At 43.2% G+C, this 18,895-nt stretch overlaps 2 protein-coding genes across 4 annotated transcripts in view; one reads left to right on the forward strand and one right to left on the reverse strand.

Annotated features, from left to right (window-relative positions):
* Positions 1–267: 267 nt before the first annotated feature.
* Positions 268–8,444, forward strand: gpr135 (G protein-coupled receptor 135). The gene has a single exon (XM_062968614.1). The coding sequence runs from the start codon at positions 2,924–2,926 to the stop codon at positions 4,208–4,210; it is 1,287 nt and encodes a 428-aa protein (XP_062824684.1). The 5' UTR covers positions 268–2,923; the 3' UTR covers positions 4,211–8,444.
* Positions 8,445–12,783: 4,339 nt separating this feature from the next.
* The window catches only part of daam1 (dishevelled associated activator of morphogenesis 1), a 188,273-nt gene continuing 182,161 nt past the window's right edge, over positions 12,784–18,895 (reverse strand). For all 3 annotated transcript variants that reach the window (XM_062968613.1, XM_062968612.1, XM_062968611.1), the window contains 2 exons: positions 17,874–18,044; positions 12,784–17,026 (listed from right to left, as the gene is read on the reverse strand). In XM_062968613.1, the coding sequence (XP_062824683.1) occupies positions 16,817–17,026; positions 17,874–18,044 (381 nt within the window). In that variant the 3' untranslated portion in view covers positions 12,784–16,816. The remainder of the gene's footprint in view (positions 17,027–17,873; positions 18,045–18,895) is intronic.

Below are 18,895 nucleotides of genomic sequence, written 5' to 3' on the forward strand. Positions count from 1 at the left end.
GAAGTGTTCGACTTGTGATTTTGGGATATGAAATCCAGCATAGCTATCTTGTTTGCTGTGTCATAATAAAATAATAATAATAAAGGGTTGTAAGAGAAGAAGAGACCCCTTGGAACATTTAGCCCAACCCCCTTTTGCTCTTGTGCCATGGGGGCCGGATAAATGGCTTCGATGGGCTGCATTCGGCCCCCGGGCCTTAGTTTGGGGACCCCTGCTCTAGGCAACTGCATTACAGACAGACACCTGTGGCTGCCAGTTCGGCGTTGGGAGGAGCTCCCCCTGCTGGACGGAAGGAGGGCAGCGCCCAGGCAGGTGCGAGGAGGCCAAGGCTCCGCCGGGGATCGAAGCTCCCTCCCACGGTTTCCCGGGACAACGCGGCCGCAGAGACGTCACCGGCAGCGGGGCAAAGCGAGGAGGAGAAGGCGGAGGCGGCGGCTGGCTGGCTGGCTGCCGCTCCTTGGCCCCGGCCCTCGCTTTCTTGCAGCGGCGCATCTTCGGAAGCCTCCGGAGCATCCTGAGCCGTCCTCATTGCAAGCAAGCCAAGCGTCCCTTCCCTGGATGGGCGCGCCATTCCTGCCCATGCCTCGCGGGGGCGCCAGAGAGCAACCTGCTTGCCACCTTCTTCTTCGCCTTCCATAAGCATTGAGCAGCAGAGGCGAGTAGCAACAAATAGAAATCAGTGACATTTTATTATTTCATTTTTCCAATATCATTTGAATAATTTATTATGTTATAATATAATATTTTTTCTAATATTACTATAGTATGCTCTCAGTTAATAGGCACCCATGGGGGACTATTTTTCCAATATCATTTTAATAATTTATTATATTATAATATAATATTTTTTTCTAATATTACTATAGTATGCTCTCAGTTAACAGGCACCATGGGGGACTTGATTGATGCCATGCTTTTAATGTTGTTTCTAGTTGCTTGAGAGTTGCTTCCGGTATTAAAAACAGGCCTCACTATTACTAGACCCCATATTTTTTCTAATATTACTATAGTATACTCTCAGTTAACAGGCACCATGGGGGACTTGATTGATGCCATGCTTTTAATGTTGTTTCTAGTTGCTTGAGAGTTGCTCCCAGTATTAAAAACAGGCCTCACTATTACTACACCCCATTTTTTTTCTAATATTACTATAGTAGCCTCTCAGTTAACAAGCACTCATGGGGGACTTGATTGATGCCATGCTTTTAATGTTGTTTCTAGTTGCTTGAGAGTTGCTCCCGGTATTAAAAACAGGCCTCACTATTACTACACCCCATATTTTTTCTAATATTACTATAGTAACCTCTCAGTTAACAGGCACCCATGGGGGACTTGGTCGATGCCATGCTTTTAATGTTGTTTCTAGTTGCTTGAGAATTACTCCCAGTATTTAAAAACAGGCCTCACTATTACTACACCCCATGCTATACCATAAAGCCAGTATTGACACTTGATATTCATATTGAAGTACAGTTACTAAAAGCCATTCGAGACAAAGACAAACTCAAAACATTATAATATCGTTTCTGGTTGTTTGAGAGTTCTTGCTAAAAATTAGGCCTAACTATGCCCCACTAACACCTCATGCTATACCATAAAGCCAGTATTGACACTTGATATTCATATTGAAGTACGGTTACTAAAAGCCATTCGAGACAAAGACAAACTCAAAACAGTATAATATCATTTCTGGTTGTTTGAGAGTTCTTATTAAAAATTAGACCTAACTAATAGTATACTCCATACTATTTTGTTTTCATGTCAGGAGCTGCAAGTCGCTTCTGGTGTGAGAATTGGCTGTCTGCAAGGACGTTGCCTGAGGGACGCCCTTATGTTTGATGTTTTACCATCCTGTGGGAGGCTTCTCCCATGTCCCCGCATTTGGAGCTAGAGCTGACAGACGGGAGCTCACCCTGCTCTCCAGATTCAAACTGCCAAACTTTCAGTCAGCAGTCCTACCGGCACAAGGGTTTAACCCATTGTGCCACTCAGGGCTCCTTCCCATATTACTATATGATACATTCTGTGTTGATTTGATATTAATATTAAAACATAATAATTAAAATTAAGTAAAGTAAAGACAAACTTAAATATAATGTAAGATGGTTTCACTATGTTACTATATATTTGTGAACACAATATGAAGATACTTAAAACAATTTCATTTTAATTTTTTTATTGAAGTATGTCAACTATTAGTTCTTTTATCTTATTTTTGACGGTTACTTGAGGTCCAATTAACCGAGAATCAACTACAGTAGAGTCTCATTTATCCAACATTCTGGATTATCCAACGCATTTCTGTAGTCAATATTTTCAATACATCATGATATTTTGGTGCTGAATTCGTAAATACAGTAATTACTACATAGCATTACTGTGTATTGAACTACTTTTTCAGTCAAATTTGTTGTATAACATGATGTTTTGGTGCTTCATTTGTAAAATCATAACCTAATTTAATGTTAAATAGGCTTTTCCTTAATCTCTCCTTATTATCCAACATATTCACTTATCCAACGTTCTGCCGGACCGTTTACATTGGATAAGCGAGACTCTACTGTATATTTAAAGTATTATTTTTTTGAAAATTCTACTCTCCGGTTGCTTGAGAGTTCTGGTTGCTTGAGTTCCTCTTAACTGAGAGTCTACTGTATCTAAAGTATTATTTCTTTGGTTTTCTTTCATGGCTGGTTGCTTTAGAGTTCCAGTTGCTTAATTTCCAGTTTAGTCCACTGTATTCGTATTCCATGGAGTTGCCCACCCTACCGAGCAATGTGTCTGGGAGTTCTGGTTGCTTGAGTTCCTCTTAACTGAGAGTCTACTGTATATAAAGTATTATTTCTTTGGTTTTCTTTCATGGCCAGTTGCTTTAGAGTTCCAGTTGCTTAATTTCCAGTTTAGTCCACTGTATTCGTATTCCATGGAGTTGCCCACCCTACCGAGCAATGTGTCTGGGAATGGCAATGGGAGCATGGACTTTGGAGGGCCGAGTTGGGCACCGGACCCCAGGCGATGGGGCTCATCGGGGGCGGCGTTGGCCTCCCAAGCGTTGCTCCTCCTCCTGATCTTCGCCCTCTCCGCCCTGGGCAACGGTGCCGTGGTGGGGGTCATCGTGCGGCACCGGCAATTGCGGACGGTCACCAACGCCTTCGTCCTCTCCTTGGCCTTGGCCGAACTGCTGGCCGCCGTGTTGTGCCTTCCGCCCGCCTTTTTCAGCCTCCTCAGCGGCCTGTGGCTCTTTGGTCCACGTCTTTGCATCGCCAGTGCCACCCTCCACGCAGGGCTCGGTGTCGCCGCCACACTCACCATGGCCCTGCTTGCCTTTGACCGCTATTGCGCCATCGTCCGTCAGCCGCGACACAAGATGAGCCGCCGCCGTGCTGCCCAGCTCTTAGCTGCCGTCTGGTTGGCCTCCTTGGGCTTCTCCAGCCCGTGGTATCTTCTAGCCCAAGAGGAGGAAGAGGAGGAAGAACAGGTCGCCGTGTCCGGGAATGTGGCACCTACCGCGGCCGACCACTGCCTCTATGTCTTACCATGGAGCTCTTCCCGGTTGGGAGCCTCCTACGGAGCCACCTTGATCGTCCTTTGCTACCTGCTGCCTTTCTCCGTCATGTGTTTCTGCCACTACCACATCTGCCGAGCCGTCCGGCTGTCGGAGAGCCGTGTGCGGCCCCTCACCACGTACGGGCACCTCTTGCGCTTCTACGGCGAGATGCGGACGGCCACCACCGTCCTCATCATGATCGTCTCCATCATCTGCTGCTGGGGGCCCTACTGCCTCCTGGGCCTGGCCGCCACCGTCGGGCATCTCTCCTTCTCGCCCACTTTGGACGCCGCGGCCAGCTGGATGGCTTGGGCCAACGGGGCCGTCAACCCCCTCATCTACGTCGCGCGCAACCCCAACATCTCGCTGCTCCTGGGCCGCAGCCGCGAGGGGGGCTACCGGACCCGGAACAACAACGTGGCCGCCTTCTTCGCGGCAACGAAAGGACGCCGCTTGGATGCCAAGGGCCGGGCCGAGTGCTACACCAGCCACAGCGGGGTCACCGCCGGGAGCACCCTGACCTCCTCCAGCCCGGCCAGCGGGAACGAATTGGCCATGTGGGCCTGTAAAAACCCCGCCGTCCTCTTCTGTCGCGATGGGAAGCCTGGCACGGCTGCTGGATGCCCACAGCCCAAACTGGCTACTTGTGATACAAGCCTTTGAGACAAAACAATGTTGTGGGAAGCAACAAGGAAGCCAGTCACTGTGTTGTCGAAGGCTTTCGTGGCTGTTGTATGATCACAGGGTTGTTGTATGTTTTCCGGGCTGTATGGCCATGTTCGGAGCCCCGGTGGCGAAGTGCATTAAAGCACTGAGCTGGAGACCAAAAGGTCCCAGGATCAAACCCCGGGAGTGGCGTGAGCAGCCGCTGTTAGCTCCAGCTCCTGCCAACCTAGCAGTTCGAAAACATGCCAATGTAAGTATTTATTATTTATTTATTTACAGCATTTATATTCCGCCCTTCTCACCCCGAAGGGGACTCAGGGCGGATCACATTACACATATAGGCAAACATTCAATGCCTTTTTAACATAGAACAAAGACAAACAAACACAGGCTCCAAGCGGGCCTCGAACTCATGACCTCCTGGTCAGAGTGATTCATTGCAGTTAATTGTAGCTGGCTTGCTCTCCCGCCTGCACCACAGCCCACCACAGTAGATCAATAGGTACCGCTCCGGCGGGAAGGTAATGGCGCTCCATGCAGTCATGCCGACCACATGACCTTGGAGGTGTCTACGGACAACGCTGGCTCTTCAGCTTAGAAATGGAGATGAGCACCAACCCCCAGAGTCAGACATAACTGGACTTAACGTCAGGGGAAACCTTTACCTTTACCTTATGGCCATGTTCTAGAAGTATTCTCTCCTGACCTTTCGCCCACATCTATGGCAGGCATCCTCAGAGGTTGTGAGGAATGGAAGGAAGGAAGGTTTATATATATCTTTGGAAACTCCAGGGTGAGAGAAGAACTCTTTGTCAGTTGGAGGCCAGTATGAATCTACAGACCCACAAAGAAAATCCTATCTACAGAACTATCTACAGACCCACAAAGAAAATCCAACAAATGCTACAGTCAGAGAGGGACAAGAGGGATCCTCTCACCTCTGCAGGGGTCTACCGGATACCATGCAGCTGTGGACAAGTATACATAGGGACCACCCAACGCAACAGCATTGCCCAAACATGAGTCAAAGAGCATGAAAGGCACTGCAGACTCACTCAACCAGAGAAATCAGCCATAGCAGAGCACTTGATGAACCAACCTGGACACAGGATATTATTTGAGAACACAGAAATGCTGGACCACTCTAACAACTATCATGTCAGACTACACAAAGAAGCCATTGAAATCCACAAGCATGTGGACAACTTCAACAGAAAGGAGGAAACCATGAAAATGAACAAAATCTGGCTACCAGTATTAAAAAAACTCAAAAATCAGAACAGTAAATAAGAAGCAACACTCTGAAAACAGAGGAGTTCCAGACATGGGAACCAGGGGCAGCTAAAGACTCTGAACAAAGGATGCCCCCAGGCAGGAAGAAGCCAGAAGATGAAGCTATTCAATGCTAATTAAGACGATTAACTACAACATTCACACTGGCCTCCAACTGACAAGAGTTCTTCTCTCACTCTGGACTTTCCACAGATATATCTAAACCTTCCTTGCTTAGTTTCTCCATACCTCACGACCTCTGAGGATGCCTGCCATAGATGTGGGCGAAACGTCAGGAGAGAATACTTCTAGAACATGGCGATACAGCCCCGAAAACATACAACAACCAAGCCAGTCATTGCTGGTGTAATAGTGCCAAGATTGGTCCATTCAGGTGGGGTGAAAAATTATCTAAAAACCTTGTCTCCCAGAAGGAAAAAGAACATCTTACAGATATTATCACACCCTGCTGTTAAAGCACTGCTATTCCATTCTGGGATTTGTAGTTTGCTGAGAAGGTTTAGTAGACTTTATTCCAAGGGCTCTCTTTGTGGTCCCACAGGGGTTCAGAAACTCCTCCTAACATTTCTGATATATTCTTTTAAATTATTAATTCCTTTTTTGTCTTTTAAAATAGTCTTTGACCGGTTGCCAGTCAGTTTGCTTTTTAGGTATTCCATGGATGCACTCCTAAAATAAATGGTTTCAGGGAAAACAGTATGGGTCAATTTTGTTTCCTAGGCTTTTTGTGTGACAGTTTTTCCCATTTACAAAGCTGCAAAATATTGGCAACTATTAACTGGATTTCTGCTCCGGGGTCTGTTACTTCTCAAGCTCTTGGGCTACAGAGGTAGAAAACACTGTGACTTAAATGTGTAGCCTTTCTGGTTTATGGCTGTGTTTACACTGCAGAGTTAATGCGGTTTGACACCACTTTAACCTCTGTGGCTCAATGCTATGGGATCCTGTGAGATATAGTTATACAAGATATTTCACCAAAGTGTACTGGTGCCTCTCCAAACTACAATGGCCATGACTCCATAGCATTGAGCTGGGACAGCATGGCATTTTCCCCTTCAGTGTTCTTATTTCACCAATCCACCCTCTGTATAAAGAAGTATTCTTAAAATATTCTACCTGAGTTGCTCAGTTCCTTTATTCCAGTTCATTCCCAGTTTTCTTGTCCACCAGGCATCACTTAAATACAAAATTCGGTTTGACTTTTAATTCTATTTCTTCCATCGAAATGGACTCGCATACTGTTCATGCATTTTTCTTCTCCAAGCTGAATATACTTAGGGTTGTTGTGTGTTTTCTGGTCTGTATGGCCATGCTCCAGAAGCATTCTCTCCTGACGTTTCGCCCACATCTATGGCAGGCGTCCTCAGAGGTTGTGAGGTATGGAGAACCTAAGCAAGGAAGGTTTATATATCTGTGGAAGTTCCTGGGTGGGGGGAAGAACTGTTGGAGGCCAGTGTGAATGATGTAATTAATCACTTTTGTTAGCATTAAATGGCCTTCCCAGTCTCACATCCTGGCCTGGAGAAATCCTTTGTTCTGAGTCGTTAATTGCAGCATTCACACTTTCCTCCAGCAGACAGGAGTTCTTTTTCCCACCCTAGACCTTCCACAGATATATAAACCTCACTAGCCTAGTTTCCAATATACCTCACAACCTCTGAGGATGCCTGCCATAGATGTGGGCGAAACGTCAGGAGAGAATACTTCTGGAACATGGCCATACAGCCCGGAAAACACACAACAACCCTGTGATTCCGGCCATGAAAGCCTTCAACAACACATTGAATATACTTAGTTCCTCCAACCTTTCCTTATGTGTTTTGTTTTCCATAGTTTTAACCATCCTTTTTGTGAACATGCTCCAATTTGTTTGTATTCTTCTTCAAATGAGGCATGCAGAATTGAACGCAATGTACCAGATGAAGCAATGTTTACCATGTAACCGTTCTGAAAGAACCAGATTGTCCAGAGAGAGCCTTGGATCTCTGGCAACATTGAGGTCCTCCTATCCCAAGCTGGCTTTCTTCTCAAATGTCTGGGCTTAAATGTGATGCTATTTTTTTTCTCCATGTGGATATTATTATTTATCATCTGTATAGCATTGCTCGGAGATGCACAGTTGATTGAACGATCTCAACTTCGGCACTAAGGTGAATTGCCTTTTCATTGCACATACCTGAGGTTGATGCCACATGACTCAGAACTTGTACATGACTATCCATCATGAAACGTCAGTGCCAAATGAAGGAGAAAGAGTAGAAAATAGGACTAAAAATGGTCTCTGATGCCTAGTCAAAGAACAAGAAGCTGCATTGCACACTGTGACAAACTGTTATTATTAGTTCTTTGTGTTTTTTGTATAAGCAATGTTGATTGTTAGCCCAACTGAGGTAGACCTACTGAACCAAGGAGACAATGGGTGCATAGACTGTCAAATTAATGCAGTTTGACGCCACTTTAATTGGCATATCTCAATGCTAAGTAATCATGGGAGTTATATTTTGGTGAGGCACCAGAACTCTTTGGCAGAGAAGGCTAAAGACCTTGTAAAACTACATCTCCCAAAACTACATCTCCCATGGTGCCATAGCATTGCACCCTGGCAGATAAAGTGGTGTCAAGTTGCATTAATTCCACAGTGTAGATGAACCCTTATATATTGACTCACCATTTAACCGTTGGTTTTAGAGGGGTGGAGTCTATTTTATTTATCAAATTCAGGTCGTCTTCTCAATGCCAAATCTGTGCGATGTCTCTTGGTCAGTTGGCAATTGGTTGGACCCAGTTGGGGTTTCCTGAGCAAGCTGTACAAAATTGTTAGAATTGTAACCCCTAAAAGAGGAAAGTATATGTATTTGTATTTTTGGCAAGTATGATGTTATTTTATTTTGTGAGCCAAGAAATAAACAAAGCTTTCCCTTTTTGTTCCTCCCTGCAAGTGGTGGCAATATCCCCTTTTCTTGTGTGTGTGCCAAGCACATCACAATTAACACTCATTCAAAGGAGTTGGCAAAGAGTGGGATGTATTTGCTGAGTGGCTATTTTTCCTAGTAAAGAGGAAGTCTAGACCAAGCATGGGCAAACATTGGCCCTCCAGGTGTTTTGGACTCCAACTCCCACCATTCCTAACAGCCTACCGGCTGTTAACACTTGTGTCTGGACACTCTCCAGTTCCAGCCACACATCAAGGTCATTACAGCTTCTTAGCAATTATCTCTTTCCAGACTATAGTACACTCTGGATGATGCAATCAGTATGCAATACAGGCAAGACACAAATTTCATTTAAACACTATACACAAATCCCACATTAACATCAATGACTTGTCTCCAGATCTGACCATCAAAACTCACCTTAAAATCCAGCCAGACCCAAGAAGGGACAGATATTTTCAGTGCTGACAAGTGGATCACTGAACTATGATGAATTCACACCCCTTCTACCAGAACCCAGCAGTGTGTCAAGTAGAAACATAAATACAATAGTAATACAATAGTAATAGTAGCAACAATAATAATAATACTATGGTATGTAATATGATTTTTGGTGTTGGGTTATAAATGTCAATTCCTAATTGGTTCTATCATAGGAACATGGGAAAAAAGTTTATTAAACTGCAAACACTTTGTTTATGCAAGACATCCTGCAGCACATTTTGCTATAGTTTTTCAGTGAATATCTCAGCATCACAACCAATTCAACCTAGTTTGTGGCAGCCACAAAAATTAAGTTTCTGGAGTGGAACAACTACTTTCAAAGTAAGTTAAGCACAATTAAACAGGAAAAAACACTTTGAATCAGGAACAGATTTTTTCCAAATTTTGTTACCCCGTGTAGTAACAAAGACTCTTGCATTTCGTTAATGGACCATCAAATTATTGGCGGGGTAAGACTGGGCATGTCGTCCTTTAGCACCATGCTTGTGAGCATCACAGATTTAACGCCTTAGTACCACTGACTTGACTTTCTGGTGGGTTTCGGGGTCATTTATGATGATGTCGATGGAACCATGATTGTACCTGTAAATGGGGAGCAGTTATAAAGTCATGGGTCTAATTTACATAATTTTAACTAACAAAATGCACGGCAATTGGGAATGTAGATTTGCACTAGACAAGCACAATGAAATTGTCTTGGCTTCTGTATTTCATGGCTTTTGCAAGTTTACTTGAAATACGTAGTATCCAACATAAAAATATACAAGCAGGAAGCCTTTCATTCTGATTTTTTTGATCGTGCGAGAATCGATTTGAGAAACTGCAAGTCTCTTCTGGTGTGAGGGAATTGGCCATATGCAGGGACGTTGCCCAAGTTGTTTTACCATCCTGTGAGAGGCTTCTCTCATGTCCCCGCATGGGAAGCTGGAGCTGACAGACGGGAACTCATCCCGTTTCGCAGATTCGAGCTGCCAACCTTCAGGACTGATTATCAGGATTGCAACCCATCAAGTGCCAACTTGGCCAAAGCGGTAGGTCTTTATTTCAAGTGAATGCGTTTAGGACTAAGCTGCAAGAAGGAACTGTTATGAAAAGGAGATTCTTGCAATAATTATCTTTCTCGCATGCACCAAAATCCTGCCACAGTTTTGCTGAAAGGGAGATGAAGAGAACACAAGTTGGGAAGTGTGATTTTAACCCAACAGTAACATTAAGAAATATGAATGTAAACTAGAAAACAGGGCTGAAATTAATAAAATGAAATTCTTATGCTTCTATGGTAATAACTTCATTCAGAAAGAAAGTGCACAATGGGCAAGAAAATGCCAGCTCTTCCCATAGATGGCACTGTTGCTTTTTGGTAGACAAGACAATCTTGCTTAAATTAGTTCTCTATATTGTTCTGTATCCTTTTTTCAAGGCACACAAAATATCTTCCCAAGCATCACTGCCAACACAGAGGATTCCCCTGGGAAAGGAAAGGAAGTTGAGGAGGGAATCCTCTCATTGTTTATCTCCACCTTTGCCTTAGTTATATCCTTCCAAATATATATACACATAAATCCTCCAGGGAGTGGAATTTGGCATGGGCCAGTGATGAATTTATTAATACAACCGCAGGCTATAGTGAAGTTGGCCAGAATCATAGAAGCCTAGAGCTGAAAGAAAACCCAAGGGCAGGAGCATGCAATCAAAGCATTCCTGACAGATGTCCATCCAGCACGTTCTGAAACCTCTGGAGGAGACTTCACTACTTACCCAAGCAGCCTATTCCACTGCCAAACATTTCTTTAACATCACAAAGTTATTAATGTTTAGGTGGAATATTTTTCCTGAAGTTTGAATCCATTGCTCTGTCTAGTCTCCAGAGCAACAGAAAGCAGCCCTTTCCTCAATGTGATGTCTAGTACTTAAACATGGTTCTCCTGTCTCCTCTCAGCCATCTTTTTTCAAGCTAAACATCCCAGCTTTTTCAAAGGGCTTGACTTCAAGACCTTTTGATCATTTTGCTCATCTTTCTCTGGACATCTTCTTGTTTGTCCATATCCTTCTTGAGTTTTGGTGTCCAGAACTGCATCCCAGGGACCCTTTTCTGCCAGGCCAGCCATAGGAACTGGAGCTGAATCGCACTGGTCTGCACATAAATCTAGAAGTCATGGCATAAATCTTTTAGGATAGACTTTCATCTTGAAGGCCATGTCCAAAATCATTGTTTGTGGGTGAAAGTTTGCATGTAGAATTATGACACACAGTTGCACCACATCAGCCTCCCACCCATGGTAGGCATTTTTCACACAAGGAATCCAAGGAAGCTGACAAATTATGGGTTCATTTTTTATTATTTACTTTCAAGTTAACTTCAACTTAGGAGCCTCGGTGGCGAAGTGTGTTAAAGCACTGAGCTGCTGAACTTGCAGACCGAAAGGTCCCAGGTTCAAATCCCGGGAGCAGAGTGAGCGCCCGCTGTTAGCCCCAGCTCTTGCCGACCTAGCAGAAAACATGCCAATGTGAGTAGATCAATAGGTACCGCTCCGGCGGGAAGGTAACAGCGCTCCATATAGTCATGCCGGCCACATGACCTTGGAGGTGTCTACGGACAATGCCGGCTCTTCAGCTTAGAAATGGAGATGAGCACCAACCCCCAGAGTCAGACATGACTGGACTTAACGTCAGGGGAAACCTTTACCTTTACTTAACTTCAACTTATGGCAGACCTCCAAGAGCCCCCCATTAACCAGCAGCTCTACTCAAGTCTTGCAAACTCAGGCCATGGCTGCTTGATTTGATTAAAATCTGTAAGACATCTTTTCCGACTCACTTTACCAAGCACCATCATAATTTAAATTTTCTTAGTCAGCCTTCTGCATTTTCTGGGATTAGGGGCATGGAGAACCTCATTGAACTAGAAAATGAAGAAATTACTTTCTACTTGAGAGAGAACACTCTCAGAATTTCTAGTTCTTCCAGAATGGCTCTATGGGCAACTTCTACTGGAAGCTGGCCACAGAATCACACTGAAATACCTAGACAGTGGTTCCCTTCTGAAAATCTCTAGGTCCTCCAACATGACTAGAAGAAGCTGACCATAAAATCACTCTGGAGGCCTTAGAGATGTCTAGAAATACTATTTTTTTATCAAATAGATCAGTGGTTCTCAACCTCTGGGTCCCCAGATGTTTTGGCCTTCAACTCCCAGAAATCATAACAGCTGGTAAACTGGGATTTCTGGGAGTTGTAGGCCAAAATACCTGGGGACCCACAGGTTGAGAACCATTGAATTAGATGAATTAATCAAAAGTTGGAATCATACATGTGGATGGATGACTATGTGTCCAAAGTATGACAGCCTCAGGTTGCTGTGACTTTTCTGGGCTGTATGGTTATGTTCCAGAAAACTCATTGCTGTTTTCCAGCCTGTATGGTCATACAGACCAGAAAACTCACAGCAACCCAGTGATTCCGGCTATGAAAGCCATCGACATCATATTATGACTGCCCGAGTTTCACCTTGATTTGCTCATTGACCCATCCCTTTGTGGAATTTGTTTTTAAAAGGTACCAAATCCATCTGAACAAATTTTACTGGAATCAGAAAAATGTGCTGAGGATATGCATTCTTCGCTATTCAATGCAATTTTTCAAACTGTGTGCCATATGGTTTGGTACATTTTGAAAGCCTTGGTCAGTACATAAGATTTTACTCACATACAACAGTATGCTTCCACCTATATTGTGGTACATTTGGACACAAACTCCACACCTGTCTCTTACTGCATGTAATGTTGCATACCACACCAAACAATTTCTTCAAAATGAAATTTGATCCCACAGACGTTAATCTGAATGTTGTTATGTACACTCTTTATTGCATATTACTGTCTTTTTTTAAAAAAATGTACAGTCTCATAACATACAGAGCATTTCCTGCTACCTAGAAAAACATTCCTTGCACCTGGGCACCACTACACAGTTTGCTACCACTACGCTACATTAGTATACTTCAGTTAACAAACTATCACCTTTTTTTGTCTTTTTTTCCTTTTTCTTTTTTGGCATGAATTTTAAAAAACAAAAACTTTTTTTTTGTAAAAATTACACATCCAGGAGAGACACAGAGAGGAAACAAACAAACAAAGAAGAGTGGCTACTTCCACCAGCACCGGTCGTAATGTAATTTGCAACAAATGGCACATGGAATAAAATGTATTTGCACATAGACGTCTCGTTTCAGAAAAGACAGAACTCAAAAGAAATGGCAAGGCTTGTTGTGACATCTGCATGGTCCAGAAGCACAAGGAACGGTTTTCACCAATGCCCTGCTTCCACCAATTTGCAATCTGTTACAGCATCGGATTCCAGCGAGAGTCGGTGATCCATTTTGCAGAGCAAACCCAAACTCACCTTTCAACATTTCTTCAGGTTTTGTAGAGCAGAAATAGTATTCGGCTAAGACCCAAGTTGACACCAAACGCACCGAACATTGGAGTTTTGAGTTGAGATCCTTGAATGGATTACTGTGATATATACTTGGATGTACCTGCATCCCCTGAGTCTAGAGGAATCTCTGTGTTAACTTATGGATGGTTTTAAGCAGGTCAACCATGAGCAGTGCAAGAGGACCTTCAAAATCTAATCCATACAACCTCATGGTTCAATCAGTGTTATTTATTTTGGAGAGGTTCATGAGGACCCTTGGATGGTCCTTCATATGGTTGCATCCCTAAATGTTCCAGCCTTGTTTCCAATGGGGTGGTTAAAACTGCTTGCTTTGCAACTTTTTATTGATATTGATAGGGCCAAGGTAGGGACTGGAAATCTTATTCCCAGATGTTGTGGGACTCCTATGATTCCCACCCACCAGACAGAGAAATGTGGAGAATTACAACCCTATCTCATCAACCTTGGCTCAGTCAATCCAAAATGAACAACACTCCCAATAGGGATTAGTGCTGCTTTCTATCAGATGGCAGTCCTCTTGCTTTCTCTCTATGGCCAACATTTTATTAAAAATTGTGGGAAACAGACCCCCTGTATTTAGTGTACTTCTAGGAGCAATATTTGGATAGCTCAAACAATTGATCAATAGCCTTAATCTCCTCAAATACAAGGCATCTCCAGCAGATCATGAATGGGCACAGAAAGCTGTGGAATTTTTGAATCTCTAGATCTGTTAGATTCCTTAGCCAGATTGAAACAAAATATGGAAAAGCATTTTTTTTTATTTTACCTCCTCAAAACTCTTATTAGAGGAGGTTTTTTAAAATGTTTAGGTGGAATCTGTCTGTGGGATTATAGGAATGAGGAAAACTTTGCTTTTCCAACCTCTGGACTGAATATTGTTCCTGCTCTTTTCAAATCCAAAATATTGCTGCGTTTGCAGCTTGTTGTGTTCTGATCTCAGCTCAAACTGAACAGCCTGGACTTTTATTTATACCCTAAAATTGTACCCGACCCAATTTCCTCCAGCTATCATATATATACGAGAGGCACTTTAGTTTAAGTAAGTAACAGTTACGATCAACTCATTTATTTTGTGTTGAGGCAAAGTGTTGTAACTGAGTATTTGCACTTACCAGCTACTTGAAGAGCCACCTGCCTAAGCGGTGCAATGGAGAAACTGTACTCAAGACAAACAAAACCACGATAAGAGAATAAAGCGCACACACACAACTATGCACACACATACACACACTCGCATCGCTCTCGGTAGTGTGATTTTTCACAGCTTTTACATTGCGTTGGGATGAGGGGAAATCCCTGCCTTTTGTACAAACTTGTATTTTATATAAACCACACATTTGCTGTACAGTACACACAGAGGAAAAAAGAAATGCCGTTCCATTCCAATTCCCCACCCGTTCATATCCTTTACAAGACCCTCCCAAACCCCTTCTCCTCCCACAAAAATAAAAAAACCCACATTTTTGCAAACAACATCAACTATCTAGTGCAAGAGGGACAGAACTCAAAATCTCCACAAGAAAAGGGAGAAAAAAATAATAAACCTCATTCTTTTTTTTTCCAGATTACAACAGAACGATGATGGGATAAAAGTCACTTAAAAGAGTAAAACCACAAATAAATAAAAGCAAAGCAAAGCAAAACAAAAGTAACAGTCATCTATATTCTCTATAATTTAAGAATATTAAGCCAGGCTATAAAATTGGCATTTTTTAAAACTTTTTTTTCCAATTTTTTTCTGCATTACTATTTTTTCTTCTTTAAATTATTAATGACTCCCTGAGCAAATCTGGGCTTAGTAGGTTTTGGATCAACATCTTGACAGGTAGATCTGCTTACAAATCCGCAAGACAAATGAGAACAGCAACACAATTTTTTCAAGAATAGATTCTCCCTCCTTGGCTTTGCTACTTTGCACTATAAATTAGGTCTCAAAATCCTTCCTCTTGGACTCCAGGTCCCTTGTGAAACACTGTATAGAAGCCCATCTCCAACAATGTCATTTTGAGATAACGGGGCTCTAATTTTGGGGATGGGTTTTGCACAGATTTAAGACGGAATAAGTGAAACCACTCAACCAAATAACCCCATGGTTCATCAACTGCAATTTCTGGATTGCTGAGGTTCATGGATATGGACAAAATCTGCCACCTTAATATCCAGATTTACCATTTGGAGAGCAGAAGCAATCCTGTCAGTGTGTAAACGGATGGAGGCCTGAGACACATATAGTGTGATGGAGAGACAAATTGAAAACCCAACTTTTGGGATATGGACATCCTGAAGGCCATGGGATTTTGCCTCTGAAGATCTTCCAAATTTTGCTTCTGAAGGCCTCTGATTTTTGCCCATCGGTTGCCAGCATATCCCTTTCCCCCAACTCCCACATCCGACAACTTTGCAATGCAGAACTGGCCCGATCCAATTCTGACTTATATTTACAGAGAATACAGTTGCGTCCCATTGGACAAGGAATGGGAAATAAAAACAGGACGAACACAAAACCTTTCTGTTCCATTAAAAGAGAGGGAGGTACACACAAAGGCACCCACCCCAACCCCAATGCCCCCTTGGCCTTCGGCTAAGAAAATGTACATACTCTATGTATGCCTTCTGGCGTCAATTACAAAATTCCCCCAGGCGTTTGAAGGTGCTGGGACAAATGGAGACGTGACCGCCAAACTGGGAGGATTTGTTTAAAAACAGAGATACAAAGGGAGACCACCACGCACCAATCACAAGGGATGTTCAAGTTTTGAAAAGTAATAGAAAAAAACCCCCAAAAAAAGTATTTCCCCAGCAACATAATTCAAGAGCCATTTGAATGGACTTTTCTGACACCACCGTCTCCAACAGAGCTGGTATCTCAACCATCATCCACCTCAAGATGCCCTTCTGTAATGTAGCACAATGGACACACCTTGTGTTTCCCACCAGCCCCCTCTCGATTTCGCTTTTCCAACAGTTTTTTTTAATATATATATATTTATATTTATATAAAAGAGCCTCACAACAAGCACAGGTAAGTAGTTGTGTTCAGCATCTGAATTCTGCTGGACAGGGTCCTAGCGCTCTCCTCTCTCTTTTGCCACCTGTCTCGCTTGCCAACTTTTGTGCTTTGACAACCAAGAAGGTTCTTATTGTTTTCTTTTCTTTTGGAAAGTCACTAAAAGGGATAGAAAAGGGAGCAGGCATGCAGGCAGACTGCACACTTCCCACCGTCTCCGCACCCATTCGACTAAATTTGTTATAATACAGCCTGTCGGCACACTCACACTCGCCTTAAGACACAACGGGAGAGGGAGAGTGCCACTGTTTGACAAGGCAGAAGGCCAAAAACCCTGGGCTTTCTCCAGCAGGATAATAGTCAGTTTTCTTTTTTTAAAAACACACTTGGGAAAAACAAGGTAGCTCAGAAGTTGAGTTTTGTGACGGGCCGCTCGCGGCTGCCGTCTGCCAGCGGGTTGGTGATGCGTTTGCGGTTGCGTTTCAGTTTGGAAAGGTCTTTATCGAAGACTTCGCCAGATCGCAGGGCTGAGACGAGGTCGTCAAACTCCCCGCCTTCTTCGCTGTTTTCTTTCGCCTTCCTGGCTTTGCGCTCCCTCTCTCGCTGCTCCTTGAGCTGGATTTTGGGGTTGGGATTGGGGAAGAAGAGACAATGGAGGGTCAACAAGGAGATTTTTAACACCAGGGAGGCCTTCTGAACTTCACCAGTTACAACAAGGATGGGCAGGGAAGCAACTATTGGGTGTATGAGTGCTGGGTTCTAGAGTCCCAAAAAGGAACTTTCCCAAGGTCTGGCATTCCCTTATGCTGATATCAGTACAAACTATACCACAGAGCTTTCCACGTTAGTGTAGGCATGGGCAAACCTCCGGCCTCCAAAATCAAAAATATTGTACGAAAGTACATGTATAAGATGTGTATGAAACAAATGAATTTCACGTTTAGAGTTGGGTTACATCTCTGGCATACCTGCAAATATGAGTATTCCAAAGTCCAAACAATTGAAAAATCCAAAAACACTTCTGGGCTGGATCTAGACCAGGCAAGGGCAAACTTTCAAAATTTCAAATTGGGTGCATCATTTTGAAACACCCTGTATATTATGTCAATCATCATTATAGCAATGATGTAAAGTAAGTTAGCATTGTTATCCCCATATCAAAAAAAGAAGAAAAAAAGAAAAAAAAGAGGAAGGCTCCTAAAGTCAAGAGACATAGCTCATTGGAGGCCAACCAGCATGTTCACAACTCAGTTGCACCTTCAACTAGGGTCCTCTTGCTTATAGTTCATGTTCTGAACCATTATGCTCAAAAACAAATGTGTCGATTTCTATGGTCTATTTCCTCATGGTGCGGAGTTAGACTGGATGGCCTTTGGGTCTCTTCCACCTCTACTAATAACCTCTAACATACACACTTTCCTTGCTTTGGCTGCTCCCTGGTTCCCAAGTTTTTGGTTCTCACCTGTGCTTCCATTCGTGCCCGCCTTTCCTCTTCCTCCTTCCTCTTCCTCATGTTTTCGTTCTCTTGTTTGGCTTCATTCACAGCTTGGAGAAACTGGTCAAAGATCCCAAAGAACTCATCCGGCTGCATCTTGCTCGGCTCTTCTCCAAAATGCTTCACGGACTTGGTTAACTAGATGAAAGAAATTGTCAGGGTGACTGCAAAAACCTACCAGTCAAATGCAACATTCACAAATGCACCTTTCTCAATCAAACATCCATTTTAAGGAGATAGCCCTCTTTTAGATGCTGGAAACACATTTGGGGCTACAAAGAATCTCACCCAAAATAGCTATTGATCAAGCTGGAGGAGGATGAGGTAAAGAGCTATGATTCCCAAAAGTAACTTTCTTAATATTTAATCTCATTATAGGCAAGGAGAATAGGTGTTGGTTTAAAACACTGAAAGTGTCTATCTCACCCTATTATCCTAGATAATGGTCAATCCAAAATCCCTCATCCAATTGATTATATCATTGAGATTTTTATGCTTGAAGGCCTTTTATCCTACAGATATCTTGGAACCCAGCTCCCAAAATGGTTACCAGTGATTATGGAAGTTGAAGTCCTAAATATCTGGCAAACCGAAGGCTGAGCTTCAGTGGTCCAAGCCTGTGATATTTGTCATTTGAGCAGTCCTGAGTGAGAAAGTTCTCAAGTTGTGATTACCTGTTATAATAAACCAAAAAACTGAAGGAAGAAGGAAAGGTCTTGGTCAGGACCAGAAGACAATTATGGTGACCAAGATCATGCCATGCCAGCTGGTGGCTCCCATTTCCATTAATGTTTGGATATGGAGCAGATGCACCATTCTAACATTTTAATCCCAGGTGTTATCCAAGGTGCTGATGCTTTTAGTAGGCAGTGTACAGCATCTTAAATCAAGATCTAAATCCCATTGCTAATCCCAACTACAGTCGAGGCACTGGATCAGCTGGATTCTCCTATGTGTCCATCCATCATTTGGAAACTGATTGAATGGAT

The sequence above is a fragment of the Anolis carolinensis genome, chromosome 1 (assembly GCF_035594765.1).
Source record: "Anolis carolinensis isolate JA03-04 chromosome 1, rAnoCar3.1.pri, whole genome shotgun sequence".
Classification (NCBI taxonomy): domain Eukaryota; kingdom Metazoa; phylum Chordata; class Lepidosauria; order Squamata; family Dactyloidae; genus Anolis; species Anolis carolinensis.